This window comes from Rhamphochromis longiceps, linkage group LG17, assembly GCF_057381845.1.
Source record: "Rhamphochromis longiceps isolate RC_006_pf linkage group LG17, R_longiceps_female_GT1.1, whole genome shotgun sequence".
Lineage (NCBI taxonomy): Eukaryota > Metazoa > Chordata > Actinopteri > Cichliformes > Cichlidae > Rhamphochromis > Rhamphochromis longiceps.
This window is the reverse complement of record NC_140573.1, coordinates 1,863,440-1,890,703: the sequence shown is the minus strand read 5'-3', so window position 1 is coordinate 1,890,703 and position 27,264 is coordinate 1,863,440. Positions and strand designations below refer to the sequence as shown.

The 27,264-nt window shown below is 45.3% G+C and overlaps 1 protein-coding gene across 4 annotated transcripts in view; it reads left to right on the top strand.

The window, feature by feature from the left end:
• The first annotated feature begins 358 nt into the window (after positions 1–358).
• Positions 359–27,264, top strand: part of sbf1 (SET binding factor 1) — a 56,666-nt gene continuing 29,760 nt past the window's right edge. For 2 of the 4 annotated variants that reach the window (XM_085387639.1, XM_085387638.1), the window contains exons 1-6: positions 359–591; positions 20,067–20,152; positions 22,070–22,207; positions 22,284–22,412; positions 23,232–23,342; positions 24,133–24,210. In XM_085387639.1, the coding sequence (XP_085243765.1) occupies positions 537–591; positions 20,067–20,152; positions 22,070–22,207; positions 22,284–22,412; positions 23,232–23,342; positions 24,133–24,210 (597 nt within the window). In that variant the 5' untranslated portion in view covers positions 359–536. The remainder of the gene's footprint in view (positions 592–20,066; positions 20,153–22,069; positions 22,208–22,283; positions 22,413–23,231; positions 23,343–24,132; positions 24,211–27,264) is intronic. The other 2 variants (XM_085387640.1, XM_085387641.1) reach the window with 2 other exon arrangements.

Sequence of the window (27,264 nt, the reverse complement as noted above, 5' to 3'; positions counted from 1 at the left end):
TGAACATAAAAACACTCAGCTAAAAATAAATAAATAAATCATCTTTTAAAAAGAACCACTCTTCCTAGCTTCTGTGGTGAATCTGCGTCTTAGTTGAAATGCTTGGGCTTCGCTTAAGGAGGACTGCGTTTGGCTGTTCGCTTCAGGAAAGGCAGCTCCACTACATTTCTGTGGGTCCTCTTTCTTTCCGGGCACTGAAAATCCGTCGCCACCTTTCACCCCTTTAGCGCCGGCACTGTCGAAACTTCTTTGAGTTTATTATAGGTTTTGGTCAGACTGTTGGCCCCTGAGCTGGTTTGGCTCCCCACATGGGACATTCCTGTCGAGCAGCCCCTCCCTGGAAGTCTCTCAGTGCGCAGACTCGCGGCTCTCCGCTGTCAGGGCAAGGCAGACTGACAGTATGGCGGCGGGGTGCAGCTGGAAGGATGCTACTGTCGCCCGTGATGTGTCTGTCGCCGGCAGGATGTGAATGGACTATTGACGGCACAAAGAGCAGAGGATTTAGCGCTAAAGGCCTGTCGCCGTGAGCCTCCAAGATGGCCAGGCTCGCCGACTACTTTGTTGTGGTCGGTTACGACCTAGAGAAGCGAGGTGGGTGTTTGAGTTAGCCAGCCCTGCTAGCTTTAACGGCTGTGGGCAAACAGGAGGAGGGGAGGGAGGCGGGGACGGGCCAGGCCCCCGTTCACAACTAACCGACTTGGGCGCTGTCATTTGGCTGCTAGCCTCAACTTTAGACCGGGGCGCGCAGGCCTCACGGGATTAGTGTAGTTGAATGCGAGGCTGTCAGCCGGTGTGTCACATTTGTGACTGTAGGAGAAGCTGCTTGGAGAACTCCATTACAACCGCCAACTTCCAATGGCGTTTTAGCTTAGGAAACCGAGCTGCCTCACTCCGGTGACAGAAAACTTGGGCTAACTTCATTTGCTAAGAGCTAACGTTAGAAGGACTAGCTTTGAGGGGCTTTCAGTTTGGTCGGTGAGACCTGAGACGGATTTATTCACCCGCATCTTGCCCGTTCTCTCTCATTTGCAAGCCTTAGAAGTGGCGTTTTGGGAAAATGACTTGTTTCAGGGGTAGCTTAACACAGGATGTGACAGCGATTAGTCAGTGTTGTTGTGGCTGCAGGGTCCTGAATAGCCACGCTGCGTTGACGTCCACCTGGACTTGATCAAATCACTTTAAAAGTACAAATCGATGCTTCTTCCTGCCGCAGTTGCTTATTGTTTTCTTTGTGTGTGTTTTGTCTGGATTAACCTAGATGGCTTTGCCCCCCTCTTGAGCCCCCTCGGACCGGAGCTGTGTTCCCTCGCGTTGCTGGGACGGGGTTTGGACCGTTATCCGAGCCCCCCTCCCTTCAGCCTGAGCCTTGGCCTAGATCTGTGCCGTATAATGGCCCGTTTAATCATGAAATATTCAGCTCGCCTATCCAACGGAAGCATGCAACTTGTAACGCGGTTGTCTTTTATTTAGAGTGATTTTTTTCTTTTGCTTATGATTTATTCAGAAGAGGCAAATTTGTAACATGACGAGGCCCTCGTGGCTAAAAGCAGGCTCTGGACTGGCTTTTATCGTGATGCTGGGGTGGCCTACATCCCCTTTTCTGACACATGAATGCATTTATTGCGTCTTGTATGTTTCTTTCAGAAGGGGGGAATACAGGATGTTATAACGTGGACGCTGCAAGCGCTGCAGAAACTCCCCTTCCTGTGCTACAGTGCTTGAATGCATTGCAGAGCAGAACATGCCAGTAAAAAGCATCTGGGAAGCAGACATTAAAGCCACGGTGGCTTAATGGATCAAACGCTCCGTGCCTCATAAAAGCCAAACACTTTGAGGGTGATGATGATTTTTGGTGTGGCTACACTAACGTTGCCTTTCTAGAGGCTGAAGGCGTTGTTGTTGTGGTGAACGTCCCCATTTGCAACAAGGACGGTTTTTGCCTTCATCCACGTGCTTGGTGGGTCCATCTTCTTCTAGTTTCTTCTGGTTCCAAATGCAAAGCTTCCATTATTGTTTATTTGGAGAGTTCTGACTTTACATGTGTTTATGCAGGATTACTTTGCTTTCTACCAATGCTGCAGCTACAGTGTGCTGGCACTAACTGACTGTAAAGAAAACACTTGGCTTCGCATCAACAATGAAAGGTCCTCGAGTATAAGAATACCAGGAATTCTGCAGTACAGTGGCGTTTCCTCCTGTGTCTAAATATTTCATGCATCCTGTCTACGTGTGTGTGTGCTTATGTTAGTTGGGTGGTTGCTGCTTGTCACTCAGTTAGTGGAATGTTTTGCAAGCGTGGGCACTGACAGGCTGTCGGGGCTGACATCATCGCTGCTCATCTGCCTCTTAGAGGAACCATGTGGGTGTTTACAAACACGACGTCCATCTGTCAGATTTTTTGTGTCTCTTTGCTGACTTTTAAACGGATGCGAACCCAGAGGGAAAACCTTGAACCTTTGTTTATCCGGGAACTGTTCTGCTCTGCTAAGATGCCGCCTTAGACAATCTGTGGAGCCCTACTTAGAGCCAAGATGGCTGCCTGCGGCTTGGGAAGAGTTCGCAGTTGCCCCGAGGTGTGGTGGCCCTAGAGAGGGTCTCTTGAAAAACTCAGCATGTCACAGTGTTTTGACAGCGGTGTGCCGAGTTGGCGACCAATTGGATTCACAGTCTGAGGCCCAAACAGGAAGTTCAGGCGAAGAAGTCCAGAGGGAGACTTATGTTTAGAGTGAGAATCCATATTGTCCCCCAGTGCGTGTCTGAAAACCAGGAAAGAGGCGTGTTTGGTCTGAGGCTCTGCGAGTTGGTCTCATTCAAGACTCACAAACACACAGGCTCTATTGTAGTTGGTCTGTGTGCCTCTGGCGCTCCGTTTGAGGGTGTTGGTCATTGTGGCGGCCCTAAACAGAATGTAGGATGGCTGTTTTGAGGCTGCAGTGACAGCTCTGGTAGCCAGCCTCCTTTTACACACAAAAACATCTCCACAGCTTGCAGTCAAGTAAGGGGGACACGGAGAGGGGCACAGAGGGGATGACCGAGCATGAATCGGGCTTGTGTGTGTCATGGTGTGGCTGTCGTAGTGGAGTTGTGACACTGCTAACAGGACGTCAGTGGCATCAATCAGTGTGCTGTGACTCTTGACCGGACAGATTTGTAGCAGTGATTGTGGTGGAGATTGGGTTTAAAGTTCCATGTTTCACCTCTGGCACCACTTTTGTTGCCACGGCTCAGACTTGAACGAATGACTGAGACTGAAGCATTATTTAGCTGTAGCAACGATGAACTTCACGTAAGTGATTTAGAGCGTAATTGTGAAACTATTTCCAGTATGTGATTCCACGTAGAAAACAATTTCTGTAAAGAAAGAACAAAAGTGTGTTTGGTTTCAGTGCTGAAGCTTGTGAATCTCATTGGCAGCAGAGCTGTGACAGAGCTCGGATCACTTCCTCTTCACACACCGCGTGCATACAGCGTGTCTCCGAGACGTGTTAGGGTTGGACCGTGCGATGATACTCGATGTGAAGTTGCAGATTTTTGATAGAGCATTTACACTGTACACACACAATCAGGATGTATTTTACAAATCACTCAGCAGCACTGCTTTATAGTCATATCTGATTTTTATATGAATGTCTGCAAAGCATTTAAAGCTGCGGTCAGTTGTTTTTTAGGTTATTTGACAGAAAAGTTTATAAACTTAAAGTTGGTACATTAAAGATAAATAGAAGTGAGCAGCGGTTTGTGGAAGGCACCACATTGTCCCAGCATCGTGAATACGGCGGCTGAGATAGATGTCACCGTTCCACCTCCTCGTGTGGTGGGTGGAGCTAAAGACGGACGAGAACAGAACACGTTCTTGTGCTGTGAAAGCAAATTTCACATTCAACATGTGATCAGGCGTCTCCTTCACCAAAGAAGCAAAAACCAACAAAACGTCATAGTCTTCCTCCTCATCTCAAGCATCATCATCAGATCAAAAGTCAGGCCTCCAACACAGGAAAATGTGCATGAACATTAGACATGTGACCTTCCCGTCTACCGACAGCTAGCGAGCCGGCTTAACAGCGGCAACAGTTGGTTACAAGTTAACAGTCTTGGTCTCGTGTGTTCTAAAATCCACACCTGCTCTCTGGTTGCATTCTCACATTGGATGAGCTTATTTGCAAAGTGCCAAGCAGTATTCGACTTCAAAGAAAGTTTTACGGATGCCAGTAAACTGCTAACGGTGGCAAAACCAGACAGAAAGTGGAGAATATGCTCAACAGTTCACCTCAGTATGGCTGCCAGCAGTCAGAAGGGACTCGCGCTGATTTATCGACTCGTCTCGCACTCCTGTCACAGTTTTACAGCCTCCTCCAGAGTAAAAACATGTTGACAGCTGTGGACAACAGGCTCTACTCACTACAGATGAACAGCAGCCAGAGTTATTTGTCCTACAGCAGCCACCGTATCTAGGATAATAGTAGGTTTTACCTGTGATACCCTCTCTTAATCATTTGCGGATTTTAGCCAAAGTCAAGTCTTACCTTTGCAGGAACGATCTAGAAAGAGTGGTCCATGCTTTTATTACTTCACGGCTAGACTACTGCAATTCCCTCTATGCTGGCCTAGATCGTTCCTGTCTACATCGCCTTCAACTGGTGCAGAACGCTGCCGCTCGCCTGTTGACCGGTTCAAAAAAAAGAGACCACATCACTCCGGTTCTCTGCTCTCTCCACTGGCTCCCAGTTGCCTTTAGGATTGATTTTAAAATCTTATTGCTGGCTTTTAAGGTTTTAAATGGCACTGCACCTTCTTACCTGTCAGAACTCCTTAGTACTTATCGCCCCAGGAGATCTTTGAGGTCAGCCGACCTGATGCTTTTAGATGTTCCCAGGTATAAATTAAAGACAAAGGGAGAGAGGGCGTTTGCTGTGGCTGCACCCAGACTGTGGAACAGTTTACCTCCTCACGTCAGACTCTCCAAAAGCCTAGAAACTTTTAAAACCGCTCTTAAAACTCACCTCTTTTCATTGGCTTTTAGAAAGGTTTAATTTATTTGTTTTATATATTTTTATTTTATTTTTATCAGCGAGGTGTTATTACGAAATTGTGTTCTATTGTATTTTTATCTGTATTTACTGTACAGCACTTTGGTCAGCCTTGGTTGTTTTTAAATGTGCTCTATAAATAAACTTGACTTGACTTGACTTAATCTGCACGATGTTATCATCTGTCCACCTGCTTGCCTTTACGTTGTCTTGGGAAATTTCTTCAAATTTGGCACAAGTGTTCACCTGATTAGAAGTTGGTGTGACCCCACCACAAAGCGGTTTGGCCATTACTCAAAACTCACTCTAATAATGATGAAGTCCAACACAAATGTCTAAAAGTATTACTTGTGAGATTTTACATCCTAAAGGTGGTGTGTTATAAAGTTATACAGAAAGCTTTGGTGTTGGTACCAATAACATTTCAGAAGACTTGATACCATATCTCACACGCATCAGTCTTTGTCGTGTTTTTATTTAAAATATTTTCTATAACAATCAAATAAGAACGCACAACTTCTGTACCCACGTTCTTGTAGAAATATAGGAACATGTATGTGCTGGCATCATCTGGTACGAACATATCTTGTGACCTTGCCAGTTTGAATGGTTGGAGTATCGAAGCTGTAACTCTGTGGTGCTTACAGGCGTGTTCAGAACTGAGTGAGCAAATGCAAGGACAGATTTACGTGATGCTTCATAAGGCTCAGGGGCAAATAAAAACATTTCATATTGCAAGTGAGATGAAGCGAGGGGGCTTGGGGAGGATAGAGGAGTGTGTGTGACGCTGCCAGCAGTGCCTGCCTGTGGGCAACCACTTCCTCCATCGCTCCAGAGCAGCAGCCTTTCAGGCCCTCCAGAAATAGCCCACACAATCTGCCTTTCATAGGGGGGACAGAGTGACGCTGGGTCACAGCCGTGGTTGTGGTGAACTGCAGCTTTGTGTGCGTTTGTGTGTGTGTGCATGCAACTTTTGATGGCCTGCCTGTTTGTGGCTGTCTCTGAGTGATTGCTTTATTACCATGGCAACGTTTACCCGCATGTGGTCTGCTGGTTGTGAAGAACAGTTTTGGCGTGCCGACTAGTAAAAATGTGGATATTTGAAAACCCCCCTGTCCTGTTCTGTCCGAGCTGCTGCAGGGGGGCAGTACCTGGACAGGCTGCCAGCACACAGGGAAAGACCACCTTTGAAACGATAATGGTGACCCACAGTCTGAGTTAGTAGTGGCAGCATTTGGGCTCAATTGAAAGTTTTCCCAGTTTTGGTCGAGTTGACTGATTATAAATATAGAGTGATTTTTATTGCTTGCTGTTTTCAGTGATGGCTGCCGTGATGCTGAGTGTTGTGAGAGTCATACATGCTCAGCTTCAGGTGTGTCCACACTGGGACTCGAGTCGAGTCAACCAATTTGCCATTTTTTCTTTGATTAGTGTAGGATTATTTCAATAACTGTTAACACATGGTTTTAGATATGACACATCGACATCATCAATTATGGCTACGAGTCATTGCAGCCCTAGTTTAGGTGAGGATGGTGCTGGGATAGAGTGCAGGATGCAGCACACATGACACGTGGATTAAGTTGGCCAAGTTAGTACTGTTGCTATTCTCATGGTGGTTCAGTAGAAGAACGTGCAATAACCTAACTGTAATCGGTGACTCTGATTGGCCGTAGGTCTCGCTGTGTTGCCTTGTGCTGCATACAGCAGTCTGTCTGCTTTTCTGAATGCTTGTTATTCATGAGGGAGACGACGGCCCCTGTGTGTGTGTGTGTGTGTGTGTGTGTGTGTAGGGGGCTATGGATACCTCCCTCCTCATGCTTTGATGGTTTCCCTGGAATTTTGAGAATTTCGCTGTCCCCTCACAGGACAAAGGCTGAGTCAGTGCCGCTCACAGTTAGCCGTCAGAGCTCAAGGGAGCAATCGTTGCAAACCCTGCGGGGTGATTCCAGCGTGTCCGGAGCACGTCTGATTTAAAGATGAGATGGGGGTTGTTAGGATTACCAGTGCTGGCTGCGTGCAGCTGGCTGCCTGTTGTGGTAACCACACCACTATGTATGTAAGAGGATGATGCTCATTTTAATCTTCTACATTTTTTAAAAGAAACTAATACCAATGGTGAAATGTGTGCGTAATATAAAATCTGTGAAAGCAACAACATTAAGCTGGCACTGTGCAGACGTCCTGCTATTAGTGCTTTGTGCAGTCATTTGTTGTTGTTCTTCCTGCAGTAAGAACTACTGAAACTTGACCAGTGGTAGAAGATTAAGTCTCATCTCTATTAACATGGACTCCAGATCAAATCTGCCCCTCAGTTACCCACTGTGCTTGTGCTAATCTCATACGAGGCCTGTGATTGGTTTGAATATACAGATTAGAGGTCGCGTGCCGCACCCAGTCTGTGCCTGGCTGCTCTCTCCTCCCCCAGAACAACATCGCTGAAACTTATTGACGTAATGCTTTAGGTACATTCGTGGTTAACAGTTAGCAGGCTTAGAAGTATGATAGAAATGTCACATCATGTCATGTAGCTTTGAAGAAACATTTACTGCATGTCTTCCTGTAAAACAGACCTGCTCTTCTTTTAATTAAAATGTTATATAATGCAGTAGATGGACGTGTTTGTGAAACATCAATGAATTAATCCGTGAAAATTTCAGACACAGAAAAAGTCACGAGAACGAGCTTTTATAAAACTCTGTATAATAGACTCAGAGTGGCTTAGTGAAACTACATATTGGACCAATAATTAGGTTAATCAATTGAATTCACATCATGTATTTGTGTGCATTAAAGTTGGAGCTTGCAGCTGCGATATGAACGCACTCTTCTTCCGTCAGACGTGACAGACTCAGATGTGCAGGACAATTCTGGGTCTGTGTTTGTGATGCTCAGCTAATGGGACGTGCACCTGTGCACTTCCAGGAAAATATCCATTTGTTTCATTATCTTTTTGTGAGAAGGGAGGAGCTGGCACATGGTTGTAGGGAAGGGCTAGCTGTGCTAATGAACCCATGTGTCAGGGTGGTGCTGTGCGCAGGTCAGCTGTTATGTTTTGCCCCAACTTGTCACAGTAAACTGGCTGAAACAGCTCTGAACCATGACGGAGCCTCCGCCATGTTTTACACATGGCTGCAGAAACTCCCCCTGTGACCTCTTCATACATACTGACAACACTTTGAACCAGAACACTTCAGACGTGGACTCGTCACTCTGATGATCTGGTTTTCAGTCCAGTTCTGGTGCCGTTTGGTCAGCCTGTGCCTTGAGAATGGCTTCTTGACAGACTCTTTCCTGTTGAACGCGTTTCTGCCGAGTCTTCAGGGATCACTGTATGGATCAGCTGAAATCTGTCAGCCTTCTTTGCCCTCTTGTTTCTGAAGGCCGTCACTTTCAGATACTGTTTGTCTGCTGTAGGCCTGAAAGTCTTCATTGGTTCTCTCGAGTCCAGTTTCTGTAGACCAAACACTTGGTTCATGCTTTCAGTTAAATGTCTTTTTATTGGTTGAATGATTCATGCGTTATTGTTAGCTGGTGTAACAAACAAGCAAAATGTTAGAGTCCAAGGACTAAAACGTCAAATATAAAGAAATGAGGGGTGCCTGATAACCTCTGCAGTGTGCTGGGGGCTGTCCCGACAGAGCTGTCTGCCTTCACTGTCTCGTAGTCTGGTTCCTGTTTGGTTATGAGACACGTAGTTGTTTCTTGGCTGTTGGTTGCCCAAGTAACCAGATGTCATGTCCGTTACGTGTGTGTAGGTGATTAATGCCATGGAAGTTAGTGTGACATAGGAGACTGCAGCGGGAGAAAAGACAAATGAAATGATTAAAGGGATTTAATGCATTTCTGAGTAAAGACAGAGGTGTGGGTGCCAGGAGATAAGGCGCAATAGCACACATCTATTGAGTCAAGTTTCCTGTTGCCGTGCTCAGGGGGAGAACACGGAAGCAGAATCTACATCGTGCTCGCCGGGACCATATTTCCTCTATGTAATGATGTGATGAAGAATCTGCTTTTATTAATTAACGCGTCTTTACTCTGTGCTTGTTGCCATTAGGTTTCCCAAAGTATTGAAATCCTGATGAAGCTCTTACACCCTCATTGCCCACCGTGCCCCACGTCCTCCTTATAGATGTGTCACAAAAACTGATGACGTGTGTGTGTGTGTGTGTGTGTGTGTGTGTGTGTGTGTGTGTGTGTGTGTGTGTGTGTGTGTGTCAATTTTCAGAGAACTTGCTACAAATTTTTAAGAAGTTTCTCCACCGTGTTTAAAAGAACTGCGACAGGGGAAGTTCAGTTTCTTTATGAGGTGGTTGGTTGATGGAGAGCATACAGTACCAACTAGGGCTGGGCGATATGACCCAAAACTCATATCTCGATATATTTTTTAAAGCCATAAGTTAAGAACAAAAAGAGAGTTCTTAGTCACACTGTGTCCCAGATGTCACACGGGCACTTTTATTTACATACAGCGTAGATGTACATGAAGAAATTACTCAAAAATAAATTATCAGCATTTATTAAATAATCATGGTCCATAAATAAAAGAAAACAATGTTGTTTTTGTGCATAACAAAAAGCTCACAATTGTGCAGTCAAAATGTAAACTAATAGACGCTGAGCGTAATAACAAAGAGACAGATTTCACAGCTGCACCACGTCTCTGAACAGGTGCCATTTATGGTCCTTATACACACAGTACGTATCACTCCGCGAGGCTCCTCCCCGGTAGCCGTAATCCTCCGACATCAAGTGGTGCAGCTCCGTAGCTTAGCAAAGTCATATTAGAACATTTTTTGACAGATTGCTGAGCGCTGTGTACCACATAAAATCGGTTCGCGGTCAGTAAGCACAACCAGAATTCATACATAAGGCGCGCTGTCGATTTTTGAGAAAATGAAAGGATTTTAGGCCGTGCAGCCCCTCCGGGCTGCATGTCGTTAGCGCGGTTAGCTCGCTAACACGTTGACGCCGTCCAGCCCCACGCACGGTAACTCGCTAACGGAGATTTTCCGCTTTCATCTTGTCATTGCCTGCAGGTGAAGCTATGGGGGAGGCGGAGTTGTGTTCAGTGAAGGAGAGGCGAGGCCGAGTAACGTTGCGTAGAGACAAAAGTGGACGAAAGAGAGGCAAACCTGCGGCTCCACAAGTATAATTATAACATAACATAGACTATATCGATATAAACGATATTGTCACATCTTATATCGCGTATGAAAATATATCGATATTTTTAAAAAACTCGATATATCGCCCAGCCCTAGTACCAACTACTACTCATCACAGCCGTGTACTGCTGCTGAATGGTTTTCAGCTATACAAATACAGAATTTAAGGACCAGTAAAGATATTTCATGTGAAATCTAAATCCACTGTGTCTGATCACTGTTTGCATGTAGCACATAAGCTGTGGTTGTTAATAATAACATGGTTTTCTGAGGTTACACAGAGCTCCACTACATGCAATGCTTTGTTCAGATTGGTGCACCTGTTCAGGAGGACAAGTCTTTTAGTGTTTTGTGATTTCAAAAGTATTTTAGAGCTACATTTTAATGTCTGCTTAGATAATGAGATATCATTAAATATGGCAGTCACCAAAAGCCCTTTTCGACTCGTGCCTACTCAGCTACTCAGCTCAACCCTGTTTGGTGGTTAGGGTTTTCCATCAGGTGGTAATAACTGCTACCTGCTGCTTTTTAAAATATTATATGTGGTGTCCCTGTCACATCGCACGGGACCTTTGGCCATGGTACTCTATTGTAATGGAAAACATCTAAAACTGACTCGAGCCGAGTACTGATAATGAAAAGCACAGACCTAAGTGTTAAAGCTCAGGATATGAAAGATCATAGTTCAGAACTGAGAGTTCAGTTGATTGAAATGAGTGATGCTGTCAGGCGTGCTGTACAGCAGCAGTCCCCAACCTTTTTCTGCCACGGACCGGTTCATATCTGACAGTACTGTCACGGACCGGCCTTTAAGGTGTCGGGGATAATGCAACAAAACAAAACCAGTACCAGCATCAAAGACGATTTATTCATAACACATGGGGAAAGACCCAGGGAAACGGAATTGATGATAAAACCCTGAAAACCACACACCCGAGCCTCAACTCTCGCGGCCCGGGACCAAACGACTCACGGACCGGTACCGGTCCATGGCCCGGGGCTGGGGACCGCTGCTTTACATCACAGAAAAAATGTCTTCCAGGGTTACAGGCAGAGTCAGGAGGTCGGTTTATGTGTCAAAGCCCCAGAAACGCTGGCAACACTGACAGTTTCAAACTGTTGTGTTTTTGTTTGTTCTGCTGCTCTAGCAGAGGAGCGTGCACAAAGGTAGACGATGCACTGCTGTCTCCTCTATGCTGGGCCAATCAGTGTCGAGCAAAACCACAGTGAGGTTACCAACGTGCTGCTCCGTGAGGTTTCTTTGAGGGATTTGCTTGATCGGGATTGGAATCCACAGATTCTCGTCTTATGTGAACTGATTTTAAGCCGTATAAAGTCTATTTTGAGCCGCACATATATATTACAGATGGACCGATACGTAATATCGGATCGGTCCATCTCTAATATATATCTGAATGAAAACACTAATTCTGTGTTGTCTTATGCTGTTTCTGAACATGATGTGAATGAGTAACAGGCTGACGGTGTTTGTCTGAAAGTGTCGAGTGGAAGTTGAATGGTGGGTGGATTTGATTCAGAGAGACTGGGGAGTAGATGGCCTGTGTTGTGGGAGCCTTGGCTTTTTTCCCGTGCTCTTCAATGTGTTTGGCAGCAGAGGACAGCTGGAAACAACATGTAGCTCCAAACATGAACGTGAGAAGAAATTAAGCTCATGTTATCAATCATCAGCCTTGTGACGTGTTAGATCTGAAGCAAGTGGCATCCTACAGCTGAAAGTTTGGTCGCTCTGCTGGGCCTCTCTGTGAGGCCGTTTCCTCTCCTGGAAAGCCCTTTCTTTTTGTTTGGAGCTTTGGAGGGGGGGAGCTTTTTGCAGGAAGGATGTGAGTTTGCTGAAGAGCTTTTGCACAAAGAAAACGTCCCACATTGTCTCCAGGGCGACGGCGTTTGCCAGATGGACCCTTTTTTTCTGTGTTTGATTCTTAAAAGGCGTCTTTGCTCATCCAGTCCGGTTTGAACAGGGATTGTCTTATTTGAGGGTATCGTGTTATCCAACACCAAACTGAGAGACACTGCTGAATGTCAAGTGTTTCTTATTAATGTGCTGAGCGGCTGTATGGATTTCAGGCACGGTGAACCATACTGTGTACCCACGAGGAGCCTGTGTGCTTTAGATCACGCACAGAAACACTGTCCTGGATGAGTATATTTGACAAATGGCACGAGTGAGCGATGGTGTGTAAGCTGGGCGGACAGCAGAAAGAGCAGGACCGAGGGTGTGGTGATGATGATGAAGTCATAGCTTTTCACCACGAAGGCCTCAGTTCTGCTTTGGAGATGTTATCTGAACAAAGATGCAGTCCATGCAAGCTGAGAATATGTTAATGATGTGTGCATTTGCAACTGCATCATCTCGGCATTATCGATGTTTTCCACACAAAGATTCTGTGAAGAAGAGAAGATTGTGTCTGTAATGGGTTGAGTGCACAAATGAAAGGAAGCAAGCTCATGTTTTATGAAATGAATTAGTGAACACTCCCTTTTAAAATGCTCAACACGACTACCTCGTGTAGTTGTTAAGTGCTTTGTGACTGTAGAAATTCTTATCTTGTGGAAGTGCTCCAATTCCATCCTTTCAGATTGAGCTTGGCCCACAGCGCATCAACCAGCTCTCTGTCTGCAGCAGTTGTGCCTGGTGGCAAAGGCTCTCCATCCAAACAAAGACTCTTTGGCCATCTGCTGTCAAAGATGGTGAAGAAAGACTGGAAATGTAGCTGAATGATATCCAGGACCACAAATGTTCACCTTGCTGGGGCAAAGAAGCTCGTAAGGGCTCGGGTAGATCACTTGTAGCACTGAAACTTCCAGAATAGGAAAGTGAGGGAGTGTTCACTTGTAACTTGATCTTTGATTGCTAAATAACAGCTGCTGTTAAACGGCTGGGAAACATTGGACATGTTGTAGCAGTTAAAACGTGAGATGCCAGAAAAACAGTTGCAGTGCATGTAAACGTCCTCCCCGGGTCTCGTTCGGTGGTGACGTTGCTTCGGACCAGCCTACATAGTTACAAATCTGCACACACACCAGACTCTGTGGTCCTGACTGCTGTCACCGTAGAAACGGCCTGATGTCGTGTCACTGTGGTTTGGAAGCTTGCGAGAAGCTGCGGTCTGCTTCAGCAGCAAGAGCGTGACACACAGACAGCTACACACTCGGTTCAACCCCGAATGCCATCGTTCAGGGATCACATGATCATTCAGGCTCCTTCATCCTGTGTCACTGCCAGCAGTCATACGTGTGAGGAGTCATCGCTTAACTGTGGCGCACACACTGACCCACGTCCTCCCCTCTCCTGCCCCTTCACCTTGTTGTGTTTCTACCATTTTTTGGTAACCTTTGCATGACCTGCTCATCTTCATGTGTTCTTGATCACAGTGGATTGTGGCTCCAATTGTACCTGTGGGATAAAGTAGTATAGCTCAACGCTGAATGAGAAACCTGATTGATTAGATGGGGAAGAGTTAGTTGGACATGTCTCTGTCACTGTAAAAGCATAACTGTTGTCACACTCTGATTGACGAGGTGGATGTCTAAACTGAAACACAGTACAGTGCAGCCGTTAGCACTGTGGTCGGCTGGTTTTAAACCAGTTCGTTTGGAGGGGTTCCTTTTGTTGTTTGAGGTGTTTGAAGTCGGTGTGGCTTGTGACCTCTCATTCTCTTTGACATTTTTACAACGTTCCAGGCCTTTGTGTGTATGAGCTTGACCATCTTACAAGATTGATTTAGCATGTGATCGGAGCAGTTGTACAGATTATATCGGTAGGTTAATAATTAACAGCCCTGTGCACACTTTCCTTGTTCACATGAACTAAGACCGTGAGCGACTGTTCGAGAGGTTATCACTGTGATTTAATTAGAACAACACAACCTGAACACATCTTGGAGGTGTGACTACTTCTGTCAGCTGGAGCAGGGCGATATGACCAAAAATATTTATCACAATATACATTTGAAAATTTGCGATAACGACATAACTGACGATATAATTGACACGAGACAAAATACTTTACAACTCCACAACTTTATTAGTGCAAAAAACCCCATCAATGTATTTTCACTTAAACAAGCAGCTGTTTCTTATGTGCATTAAAGTTATATAAACACGTAACAGTGCAAATGCAAATTCCTCGCTGACAGTTTAACCAAAAGGCGTTTCCAGTGGAAACTGGCCGACACATCCTCAGCGTAACCATGTATAATATCCACAAAACTTAAAAAGAGGTTCTACACACACAATACGGTAACATTATGTTGAAGCACAGTACGTATCACTCCGCGAGGCTCCGCCTACGACAGCCGTAATGCTCCGACAATCCATCGAGCGGTGCGGCTTCGTAGCTTAGCAAAGTCGTACTGAAACATGTGACAGATTTTCGAGCGCCGTGCACATAAAATCGTTTCGAGGTCAGTAAACACGACCAGAGTTCATACATAAGGCACACGGGATTATAAGGGGCTCTGTCGACTGTCAGACAAATCAAAGGATTGATTTTAAGTGCGCCGTATTTTCCAAATAACGACGGCCCGCTCTGAACCAGTTCTGGTTCATCGTTTCATTCAACGATCCGCTTTCGCCCTCCTCATTCTGCGTCGCCGCCATGCTTTTTCCGCCATGTGCGTATGTAAACAAAGGCACTGCGCATGCGCGTTTTACCCATATTCTATCGCCATATTTCATTTTCTTATCGTTGGCAACATTATACCGGTATTACCGTGAACGGTATGATATGGCCCAGCCCTACTGTCAGCAGAAGACGAGTGGACATGAAAAATAGCGTTAAAGTGGCAGAGATACGAGGTGCTTCACTTCAGGTCAGAAGTGCTAGAACCACAGTATAACCAGGATGCTGACGTTTGGTTAGGTCTTTAGCTCTGACATAAAGTGAGCTGTATCCAAATGGCCACGTGTAACTTATCAGTTTTTCAGCTACTTTTGAGATTTTGGAGATTCAGGAACTGCACCGTGATGCTACCCCTAAAAGATGTTGGCCACGTTGTCGTCTCCTAAGATGAAATGTACGTTATTATCCTTGACAGGAAAATGTGACTTGGTCAGCAGTGAAACTTAACTAGCACCATCTTGGCCTGCAGCTGGCAACAGCACATCTTCTTTGCTCTGCTGCCTAAGTGAGCTTGACGTAGCATGAACCACTTTTCCAGTTGGTGCAGTTCTGGTTAGACTGGCCCTCAACCTCAAGCACATCTTTACAGCAGAACAAGGACTAGTGTTGTAGTTGATGGACGAAATTGTGGAGTACCCTGTGTAACTCTGGGGCCAGTCTTTGAATGTTATTAAGGGCGTGGTCAGCTACACAGGAAGTAGAAAATTGGGCCAAGCTGGTGCTAGCTGGTTGGCAGCAGCTGATCTTTCAAAATAAAAACCAGCTGATTGTCGGAGCCTGTGTGTGTGAAGGACACTGATCCCAGAAACATGCTGTTTTAAAACACGGACCAGGACATGTTAGAACCTGGTTATAATGAAAAACCTGAGAATGGCCAAGGATGAAAAGCCTCAGTGCAAATAATCCATATCCATTCACTAACCTGCTGTTGTGTAACAACAGGTCAGGCTGATAGCTGGATGTCATCTGCTCGCAAGGCCGCTCTACTCGATGCACATTCCTGTCACGCCACTCAGACTGAGAGGCAGCTCTTTGAAACAGCTCTGTATGCTCATGCCTGCTGTCGGCTGCTGCTGCTTGAACCACTGCACCCTTTGCTGAGCTCTGGCTGCTTTAAATTGTGTGTTGATGTTTGCTTTATGGGATGTATGACTGGGGGCTAATGAGCTAAGGACCCATTAGCGATTCGTTTTAATTAGGGCTGCTCAATTAATCGAATTTTAATCACGATTACGATCTGGGCTTTCAACGATCATTAAAAATGACTGAGCCGATTATTAGCCCCTCCCTCATTTATCCGCGACACCTTAAAGGCCGGTCGTGAAAATATTGTCGGGCATAAACCGGTCCGTGGCGCAAAAAAGGTTGGAGACCGCTGATTAAGAGGACCCGAGGGAAGCTCGGAAAGCTAAGCAGAAGTTATTTGGAGAGGAGAGTGACTGCTGTTGGTTGAAAAGAGAGGTAAAAAAACTTCAGTGGTGTTGCACACTATGTTATATTATTTTTTAAAGTCATTGTTAACCCTTTAAAGCCGGTCAGAGCAGCACGCTCCGTGTTGTGTAACTATTTTTAAATCCCTGTAGAACCGGAACCGTGTAAGCTAGCGCAATAATTTGTTTTGCATATGAAACCGGAGGAGTTGTACTTACATCTGATGCCATCAGCTTGTCCTCGGTCACGGTTTCCTTCCACATATAGCTTTGCAAAAATTGCATAAAAAGCTCTTGCAGGAACAAAAACATAATATTCCAGAAACACGCTTTGCCGATCTGATCAGCTGTTCATAACACTTCCCACAGTGAAACAGATGTCAGCGCAAACCATCACATGTACGCCATTTCCTGCCCGAAACAGGAAGTGACGTCATTTTCGCGGAAATTGTAGTTTTTTACTTGTAGGCCTTAAAAGCCTATACTGGTCATGTTTGACTTTTCTGAATAGTTGCTGGGATGCTTAGAACTCGAACTGCACAGCTGGAAATAGTTTATTTTGATGCACCTGCTGTTTTCTTTGCAAATTTGCATCATAGGATTGTTTTTTCGTTTTTCCTGCAGTATATAAAAATTGGTGTATCTCCAAAATAAAACTATGAAGACACTCAAAATAAATTTCCTGTTGTTGTAAACTATTTTTTGCAACTTTTTTGTATTTAAAGTTTTGAGGGATAAACCTCTTAAATTTCTCCAAGTAGAAATACATGTAAAAAAACCCAAAAACGATTTTCTAATTTTTTGTAGTTTATTGCACTTTTTTGCAATTAATGTAGTTACTATGGACTTAATGCAGACATATTATTAAAATATGGGCTATAACAGTTGCATAGCAAATTGAAATGCTCCCACAAATGGCACTACAACATGTAAAAAAATAATATAAGCTCTGGCGGACTTGGTTCTATAGTAGGTCGTAAGGGTTAAATAAATATCGTCAAATAATCGCGATCTCAATTTCAGTGAAAATAATTGTGATTATCATTTTTGCCATAATCGAGCAGCCCTAGTTTTAATTGCAAAGTGATTGTTGAAAGCGAGCCATGAGCCACATGCTAATGCTATGCTAACAAAACAGAATATAATTGTGAATCACATTTGTTATTATCAGGTTAGCATTTTCTGATATAATGAAGCTGTGCGGTTTCAGGTTGCACCTCAGTGACATGCAGCTTATGGTTTCAGTGCAGAATCACGTCCAGCATGAGTGTGTGTTTAAAATAAAGAGTTTAATCTTCACGATGGTTCACGTAGTGCTGGCTTTGAATTGCTGCATTTGCTAATATGGGTGTGTCACTCATGTTAACACACTGTACCAGGTGAAGGACTGCCACATGTATATTTAATGTCACAGTATACTGGCCCAGCTGATTGTCGGTCTAACTGTGCTGGCTTGGATGTGGAAACGAGACACATGCTGTCACAGTGCGTCCTGTTAGGACAAAGCTGTTTTGGAGGTGACAGCCCGGGCTGTGGCCCACCTGCAGACCATCATACAGGCTATGCACGGCTTCATTTGACCAAAGCAAAGCAGTACGGACTTCCCTGCCTGTGCAGCAGTTTCTGTTTCAGAAGACAAAGCTTGTTTCTTATGTTGTCATTGACTTCATGGAGCAGCAAAGTGTCTCCCAACAAACTGAACTTCTCTGCAATGATACAGAACAGAATCCCTGCAGCTGGAAAAATAGACTTCATGATGGGAAGTTTGATCGAAGCAGCATGTTCCACCTAGGGTTACAGGATTATTTCAAGCTTTACAACTGTACTTCTCCAGTATACCAATGTAGGTATAAAGTGTGTATATGTAGACATTAGAACAGGCACTATGATGACTTTTACAGACTCTGATCGCTGCCAGCTGCAAAACCTGTTTCGCTTTCCTTTTGATGCATCATTTACTTATAAATATCAGCATTGTAACATGATTAGATCCTCTTTCCTATTGTGAGAACAATGAGAATTGTTTTAATGTTGAATATGATGCATGTAGAGCCAGCCAACAGCTGAATTCAGGTTGTATTAATGAACTTGTGAACTTGCTCTGGTGTGTACGTTAGGCTAGAAAAGTTTGTGTGTGAGCTGCACTCAACGTGCCGTCCCTGTAAGAGCTGAAGACTTTTTAGATGTATTTAGTTTCACTTCATCATCAGACCGTTGGATCTGCACTTTGAACTTTGAGCTTTTATTCCACACAGCTGTGTTTGAAGCAGACAACTTGTAGTTGTCTTCCTGAGATGGTGTCTTGAGTTTTTTCCTTTCTGAGCCCTGATCTGTGGGCACGCAGCACGTCTGTCATCCTAACCTACCTGTCGTAACTTTCTGATGGAGTGAGGTCATACATTTCAAAATAACCTTCGGTAGCCCCTCCCACCCCCAAAATCCCCATGAACAGGTTTGGTCAAATGCTCGTAGACTGACTCGTCACATTTACATTTGCACCCGTCTCCTTAGTTTGATGTGCTTCTATCAGCTCTGACGGTGATTTTACGTAGGTGTTGTGTCAGTTGTGATCCAGCAGATAGTACAGAGGTGGTACTGTAGCTCGGGGCTTGTCAGTTAGAGGGCATAGCTGTATCGCTGGCTCAGTTTATCAGTTTTGGCTCTGCAGATTTGATACGTGGAGTCAAAGTGTTGTAACATAGAGCCTGAAATGATCATAACAACCTCGTAACTCGTCCTCCGTCTCATTTCTGCTGGGTCTTTGTTTTTGTGGGACTCTTTGCTTATTGTTTGCGTTCCACACATGCCTTTTGTTTACATGTCCATATGCTTTATATCAGCTGATCAAAAAGAAGTTTGTGGTGACAAAGTAAGTGATAGTTGTTGTGTGTAGCTTCCCTCTCCAGCAGTGGGGTCAGCATCAGCTCTCTAAGGACATGTTATTTTTGGCACAGTGTGGGAATGAGGGGCACTCGTGTTAAAGTGAAAGGAAACGAAGCCGTCATCTTTGACAGCCCCGCCCCACAGCGTCCACGTAACACTCGCGTACAGGCGACAGAATGAATTCCCCTGTGTTTTGGGAGCTGGCCTACTTTCTGTTTTTGTATCGTCTGTACTTCTGGTTTAGTTTCTCAGTAAAGGCCCACGGGCTCTGTTGTTTGCTCTGAGACACATTTGCTACATAATGCTTTAGGTTTGTCTAATGCTGGTGAGCACCTCTTGTTTATTTAGTGTTATATTGTTGTGTTCTGTATATCAATCCTTTGTACTGGGTGGATTGAGTGTATTCTCTCTGCGGATGAATGCCGCCATTAAGCAGCCTTCTGGGCTTCAGCTGGACCTAGGCTGAAAGACGGGCTTGTGGTGGTTACATAAGTCCGCCATTGTTGTGTCATTGTGCCGCTGTGATGAGCCAGGCCCTGACCAACAAAGGAAATGGCCTCATTAACCAGCAGCAAACAAGCATTTTAACACATCTCACTAATGTTTAGCAGGCACACGTGAACCCATTTAAAGGACAGGCCTGACAATAAGCTCGTGAATACAGCTGGAATCATTAGAACTGTTCATTTACAGTCACACATGGTTTTTACACATGAGCTTGCTGATCACACGTGTCACTTCAACTTTGGCTTCATCAGGTAGCTTCCAGGTTTGCATTAAGGCAAAAACAACTACATGAGTATTTCACTCATTCATGCTTCAGGTCTAAGAGGACTGTTGGTAGAAACAAGCAGACAACAGCTAGCTGTAAGGAACGTACTCAGACCTCTGGATTTGTCTCTCTGTCTCTGCACAGTGGAAGGTGAAGGTCAAGGTCGCATTCTCCAGCGGTTTCCTGAGAAAGACTGGGAGGACAGCCCATTCCCACAAGGCGTAGAGCTGGTAAGTCATGTATCTGTGATCCTCGGGGGCAGAACAAGACAGTTAAATCTGTCAAAGTCAGCGGTTCCATCCCCTCGGCAGCTATAGGCCCTATCAGGCCACAGCAGCTGCCACGACCTGTTCATGTGATTTAAACATATACTGCTTATTTCGTTGTCATGCATAGGTGAGCATGTGCAGGAACTGTGGAGGACTGACCTTCACTGCAGTGCTGTTGATGCTCATATTGACCCTGTCCATGTCAGCCTGACCTCACGTATCCACTTTAAACACACGTGTCTGTCCTGTTCATTTAAAGTAGTTAGCTACTGACGTGAAACCCTCAGTGCTTACAGTGACTTTCACTCCTATGCATATGTTCTAGCTTATGATTAGATATTCTGCATAAAGGCTGGACGTTAGGTTGAAATTATGTACTGAATCTAGGGCTGCTCGATTATGGCAAAAATGATAATCACGATTATTTGACGATATTTATTTAACAATAACAATGTATTGAATAAAGACTTTAAAAAATAATATAAATAGTGTGCAAATACTGATAACAGTGCAAATGTTTGCAATATAAGAAATAAATGAAAAATGTAAACGTCTGTGTTTAGTGAACTTTGCAGTGTTGCTCTGTGGTGCAGCTACGACACTGTAGCAAAGTTTACACACTGTGTCTACTTGATCCACGTCTGACTGAACCCATAATGTTTCCACACCACTGAAGCTTTTTACCTCTTTTAAACCAACGGCAGTCACTCTCCTCTCCAAATAACTTCTGCTTAGCTTTCCGAGCTTCCCTCGGGTCCTCTTAATTGTTGTGACACGTGTTCAAAGAGCGGTGCGCTCGATTTGCCACACGGAGCAGCGCGAGAGTAAAGCACGAGGGAGGGGCTAATAATCGGCTCAGTCATTTTTAATGATCGTTCAAAGCCCAGATCGTAATCGAGATTAAAATTCGATTAATTGAGCAGCCCTAACTGAATCTATAACAAACTGCAGAGCCATTGTGAAATATTCACATCCTGTCATCGGATCAGTTGATAGCGTCTGAATCTAGGTCGGTTGTCTGGCCTGAGCAGTCAGTGTGGTTAAAGGGGTCGGCGAGTTAAAAGCGTATCTGCGCTGTGATTCAGAAACGGACGACGACAAAAACTAAAAATGCTACGTGAACGGCTTTAATTAGACTGGAGGTCCATGTTTACATCAGGCTTACGTCAGCTAACTGACAGCAGCTGACACAAGAATGACAAAGACAAACCCTGTAAATATTGATTCTGTGTCAACACTGTGGCAGAATCGACGGCTCCACTTATGTTTCTTGTTTTACAAGTCAAGATTTAAATGTTACACACTATAACCGATTGTCTTGAAATCGGAAACTGATTTACTAATAATAATGGATTGCATTTATATAGAGCTTTTCAGGACCCCTCAAAGCGCTTTACAATGACACTGTTCATTCCCTCTCACATTCACACACTGGTGGAGGCAGCTACAGGTGTAGCCACAGCTGCCCTGGGGCAGACTGACAGAAGCCAGGCTGCCATATCGCACCATCGGCCCCTCTGACCACCACCAGTAGGCGGTAGGTGAAGTGTCTCGCCCAAGGACACAACGACCGAGACTGTCCGAGCCAGGGCTCGAACCGGCAACCTTCCGATTACAAGACGAACACACAACTCTTGAGCCACCATCGCCACCATCGCCACGTATATCACTGTCATATACGGGGCCGTCGCTCATGGCGAGCTGTGGTGCAGTTGAAGCCCAGCCCTGGATGAATCGAGGTGTTGTCCCACCATGTGATCTACTATTGTCTGATACGTTTGCTAATGTTTATCTTTCTCTTCTTCGCTGTGTCTTCACCTCTTGCCCCAATATTGCCACCACCTTCCCACCCCTCCTCCCCTCCTCCCCGCTCTTCAGTTCTGCCAACCCAGCGGTTGGCAGCTGGTTCCCGATCAGCTGCCTCCCTCCTTCTTCGTAGCGGTTTTGACTGACATCAACTCGGACCGTCACTATTGTGCCTGCTTCACCTTCTGGGAGGGCCTGGACAACCCCCAGGTGAGACGGTGTCAAATGATGATTCAACTGAAACTGAATAACTTAATGTGACAGTAATGTGTGACCCTGTGTTCAGCTGCAGAAGGCTGAGGCCAGCGAGGCGGACGAAGCAGATGAGGTGCTCTCCGTCGTCCAACCAGCTAAGATCTTTGCCCCCAAGAGCTTGGTGCTGGTGTCCCAGTTGGATCACACCGAGGTGTTCAGGGTACGGCTCACACAGCTTTTCCACATGTGACATTTATGTATGTAGATATGACACAACACAAGATGAACAACATTCAATTAATATCCGTTTTATTTAAAAGATGAGTGAATGTTGACAGAAGAAGGAACTAAGAAGCTGATTGGCTGGAGTTGGATTATGTGTGCAGGTTGATTCTGTTTGTGGGGGTTAGGGTTAGGTGGCGGTGTGTGCACACGGGTGTATCTACACATGCATGGACGTCCAACGTGAAAGAAACCGCACAGCTTTCTAAGTTATTAAATCATTCTCAAGTCATCACAGTTTCAGAGCATTTTCTGTTGGACCGCCCGTGGTTTAAGACTTTACTGTGCAAAGTTTGGACATAGAAAATTACTTTTTGTAGTATTTCTTTTTAAAAAGCCCCGACCGACCTTCAGTTCTGAAGTCTGGACATTAAAGTCTGGTAAAGACTAGAGGCTGACATTCTCTCTTACCATGAAACTGTAGTTTGGGACAGAGACATAAAAAGGCCCATATTTGAGCTCACAATAACAAAGCTGCACATTACCAAAGAGAACTTTCTGAGTGGTATTATCGTCGTCTTTCACAGGGATGCAAAATAAAACTGAATTTGTTGATTCTGATCATTTTCAAGCGTTGTTAGAGATTAGCTGCGACTTGAAGACAGACATGCTGACTCCAGACAAACACCTGACTGCACTGGAACCTGCGGCCTTGCTGTGTAAATGAGTCTGCAGCCGTCTGTGTGTGAAACCCTGCTGTGGCCTCGGTGCTGGGTTTGCCGTTGACCCTTGACCTCTGTGTTTCTTGGTTGAACAGAACTGCCTGGGGCTGATCTACACCGTCCACGTAGATGGTCTGTCTGCGCCCTTGGAAACGGTTGTCGGGAATCTCCTCACTTGTGTCATCCCCATCGCTGGAGGCTCCCAGGTATAACTTCCTGTCTCTGTCACGTTGACGATGCAGCATGACCTGCCAGAGGTGATGATTTGAGTTGAGGAGTCATTTAAACCAGTGCTGTTTCTCCCTGACCGAGCAGGCTCTGTAAAATGTGTTAATGTCAGACTTTAAATGGCAGCTGATGCGTCGCTCAGCCAGCTGTGTGCATAGAAGCAAAGCTTTGCACAGCCTGCTAGTGTAGCTGCGTTTTCAGCATGAACATCCAGCGCTCTTTGTGTTTAAAGGGTCGAGTGTTGTCTAACCTGCTTGTGCATTTCTGTGGGTTTCTCTCATCTGTGGCTGAGCGCAGCTCTGCAGTGACACAGGCAGAAACACTGAAGACCTGTCGTGTTGAACAGCAGTAACAAAGTGTGTGCTCTAACCTCACGTTGTCATATCGTGGACGCATATGTGCACACACCTTTTTAACCAATCACAGATGAGCTGGAAATCTGCAGAAAAGTCCAGCAGGTTAATAAACCCTGTATTTCACATATAAAAATGTCGTAATAACTTGTTCCTCATTTTACTTTTTAATTTCCCCTTCATTCATTGTTTTCATATTTTCTTTTAAGGTCATGTTTATTTTAATTCCACCACCTGGAAACTGTGATCTAATAATCTGTTTTTAAACACAGATGACTCGTGTCACGGTGCACGTACAGCAGGAAGTGTGTATTTTCTCTGAACTACACTAGCTGACACTTCCTGCTCCAGATGTTGTAACCCGTGTGTGTCATTTGTGTGCGCCCTACTGTACCCTGGTTCCTCTGTGTTACAGACAGATGAGGCCCCAGTTTGTAGTTTAGACAGAGTTCCTCAGGTCCTGGCCTGTGACTGGCTGCTGGCCTGTCTCCAGGTAACTTTCATGTTCTCCAAGCTTCACCAATCAGCAAGCAGCTCGATGTGATTGATTCTGTTCATCCAACAGGCCGCCATTGTTTCTGTTTTCTTTAAAGGAATCTTTCTTGCAGTCGTTTCAAATCATTTGTGACTGATGGTGCTTCAGCTGACCTGGTTTTCTGTTTGTTTACATCATGTTCTTCATTTCAAGCTTCTTTTGTTTGCCATCAGCTTGATTTGCTGCAGCAGCGTTTAAAAGCACGGATTAGTTCCTCGTTCTTTCCCCGCCTCGGTGACACATGCACACGAACACCTTTACACACATTCAAGTTGCTGTGCAGTTCGTAGTTTGTTGCTTGGCGACCATATGGGATGGCAGATGGCTTCCTGTCGGGTAGCGCCGCGTCTGAATGAGAGAATCAGATTTAATCAGTATTAACACACATAAGACCCAAACAGTGAAGCTAGCCCACGTCTCCACTCACACTCATCAGTGCACGCGCGCTCCTTCATCACACAGAACACAGGAGAGTTTGCTGCTCTGCCAGCACGCACAAGCAGCGCTCGGAGGAGCGCAGGGCACCTGCACAAAGTAACTAAACGCTCGCCACAGACGACAAACCAACTGCAGCAACATGACACTGATGTGCATCAGAAGTATTCAGTCCTACACGCTGTAGCTTACGCACAGTTCACCTTTAGAGCACATTTCCATGTAGCACGTTATCAAACCCCTCTCCTGAGGTGCTGCGTAGATGAAGCACAAAGCTGTATTTATCTACCGTAATCTAAGCAGCATGAAGTAGCAGCCGCCTCTTTCTTTAGTGTGGTTGCTGGATTGGATCAGCCAGAGGGCCTCGTAGCTGCGCTCGATTATGTGTGATTATAACGTCACCTGGAGGCCGAGAACGATCCAAACTGGATCCCAGGTCTGACTGCGAGCTTGCAAGCAACACAAAGGGACAGCGGTGCAGTGCACGGGGTTAGGACCCTGTGTAGATACTTACCTAACCCTAACCTCCTCAGGAGTGGTCTTCACTCGGTCTTCCTTCACCAATGAAAGACCTTTGTGATGATCTGCTTCAGCTGTCTTTCGTAGTCTTCCCGCCCTCGTGATGTTGCTCAGCATTTGGTCTGGCACCAGAACGTAGGTTGTTTATTTGGCCGCTTCTGTGGCAGGATTTTTGTTGCTGTTGTGTTTCTCTGCCTAAAGAGCCTCCTGCACCTAAGCTCTGTATCTGCTTCATTTATGAAATAATGAGGCCTCACCTGTTCGTGAAACTGCTCGGCCAACTGTCCCAATACTTTGGATCCTTTTGAGCCATAAAAATGGCTGCAATTCCTAAAGAGGTAATGCTTACCCTGGATTCAAAGCTGAAACCCTGCTGTAGTCCAACCACGCGCCCTGTAACACATACTAACAGGCCTAAAGCTATACTAGGGCTGAGCGATGCATCCTCAGTTAGATCACAGTATTTCAGAAAATGATATTTATGAATAAATGAATGCCATTTTACACACACACACACACACACACACACACACACACACACACACACACACACCACTTTTTAAGCAAGTGTATGACTCAGACAGGATCTTACAACAGCATAGATTCATCTGTAGCAACAGTTTACGCAGCTCTAATACTTTGAGCTCAGTATGACACGTGGTGTCTTGCAGAAGTGGAGCGTCAGCTTTTGATCAGCAACACTGCCCTTAGACAAGAATGGACGTCGTGCAGTCGTTCTGACCCAAGACCAGACTACAAGAACTTAGGCTACGTTCACTCTGCAGGTCTTGATGCTCAATTCAGATTTTTTGATCAAATCCGATTTTTTAGTCTGCTCGTTCACACTACAAATAAAATGCGACAGCAAACGCGCTCTAGTGTGAACGCTCAAAGCGGCGCATGCGCAAAAGAAGACGTCACACACAACGCGCTCTGTTTAGACCCAGAGCAACAGTGTGTGTGACTGATGGCCTTAATATGAGGACTTGTTTCCCAATTTTTGCTTTAAGTTATTTTGTTATTTACATAATAATGTCGATAACCTAATAATGATCCTTGTTGCTGCTTCAAAGGATAGATTTCTGTCAGAATCTGCAGATTATACAGAACAAATAAAATGTTCACGTTTCTCCAACGTTGTCTTCCCAACAGTTTCACTGACATCTACACGGGATGGCCAGGAAGCGTTCACCATGTCTTCTCCGGCGCTGATAATTGGCGTCTGTCTCGTGTCAGTGACGTAAAAGACGGATTTAATGCGACGTGACCATCAAACAGCAGTCGCTTTCTAAAACATCGGAGATGTATTGGATTCAGGACCACATATGAAAGTGACCCAGGTCGGATTTGTGCCGTTCACACTGTCACACCATGATCGGATATGAGTCGCACAGGGTCAAAAAAGTCGGATTTGATGCGCTTTTGCCTGCAGTTTGAACGCAGCCTTAGAGAGTCCCAGCAACTCAGTCCCACCTCCCACTGTATGTGCATGTGTGTGGCAGCGTTGGACGTCCCCGTGTTTACTCTGACTTTACTGGAACAAGCAGACGGTTTTTCATTAGAGATTACAGGAACAGATCTGCCTCTGGAATTGCTTCATATGATTCCAGAAACAGGGAATTTTCTTGTTGACACTGTCCGTCGTGCTGCCAAGTGTGATGCTGAAAGCAGACCTGCTGTTAGCGTGGCACGTAGTCGTGAACTGTTCTTTTCTTTTGGCTTTGTTTGTGTCGGGATCCTGCTGGAAGGTGATTTCAGTGCTGCGGATTCCAGTTTTGGAATCAAAGTTCCCGGGCAGAGAGCCCAGCTGCTTACCAGGTCGCTCCACTTCTAGTCTGATAAGCCAAACAGGCCTACTGTGTGTGTGTGTGTGTGTGTGTGTGTGTGTGTGTGTGTCTGTGTGTGTGTGTGTGTGTGTGTGTGTGTGTGTGTGTGTGTGTGTCCGTGTGTCTGTGTGTCCGTGTGTGTGTGTGTGTGTGTCTGTGTGTGTGTGTGTGTGTGTGTGTGTGTGTCTGTGTGTGTGTGTGTGTGTGTCTGTGTGTGTGTGTGTGTGTGTGT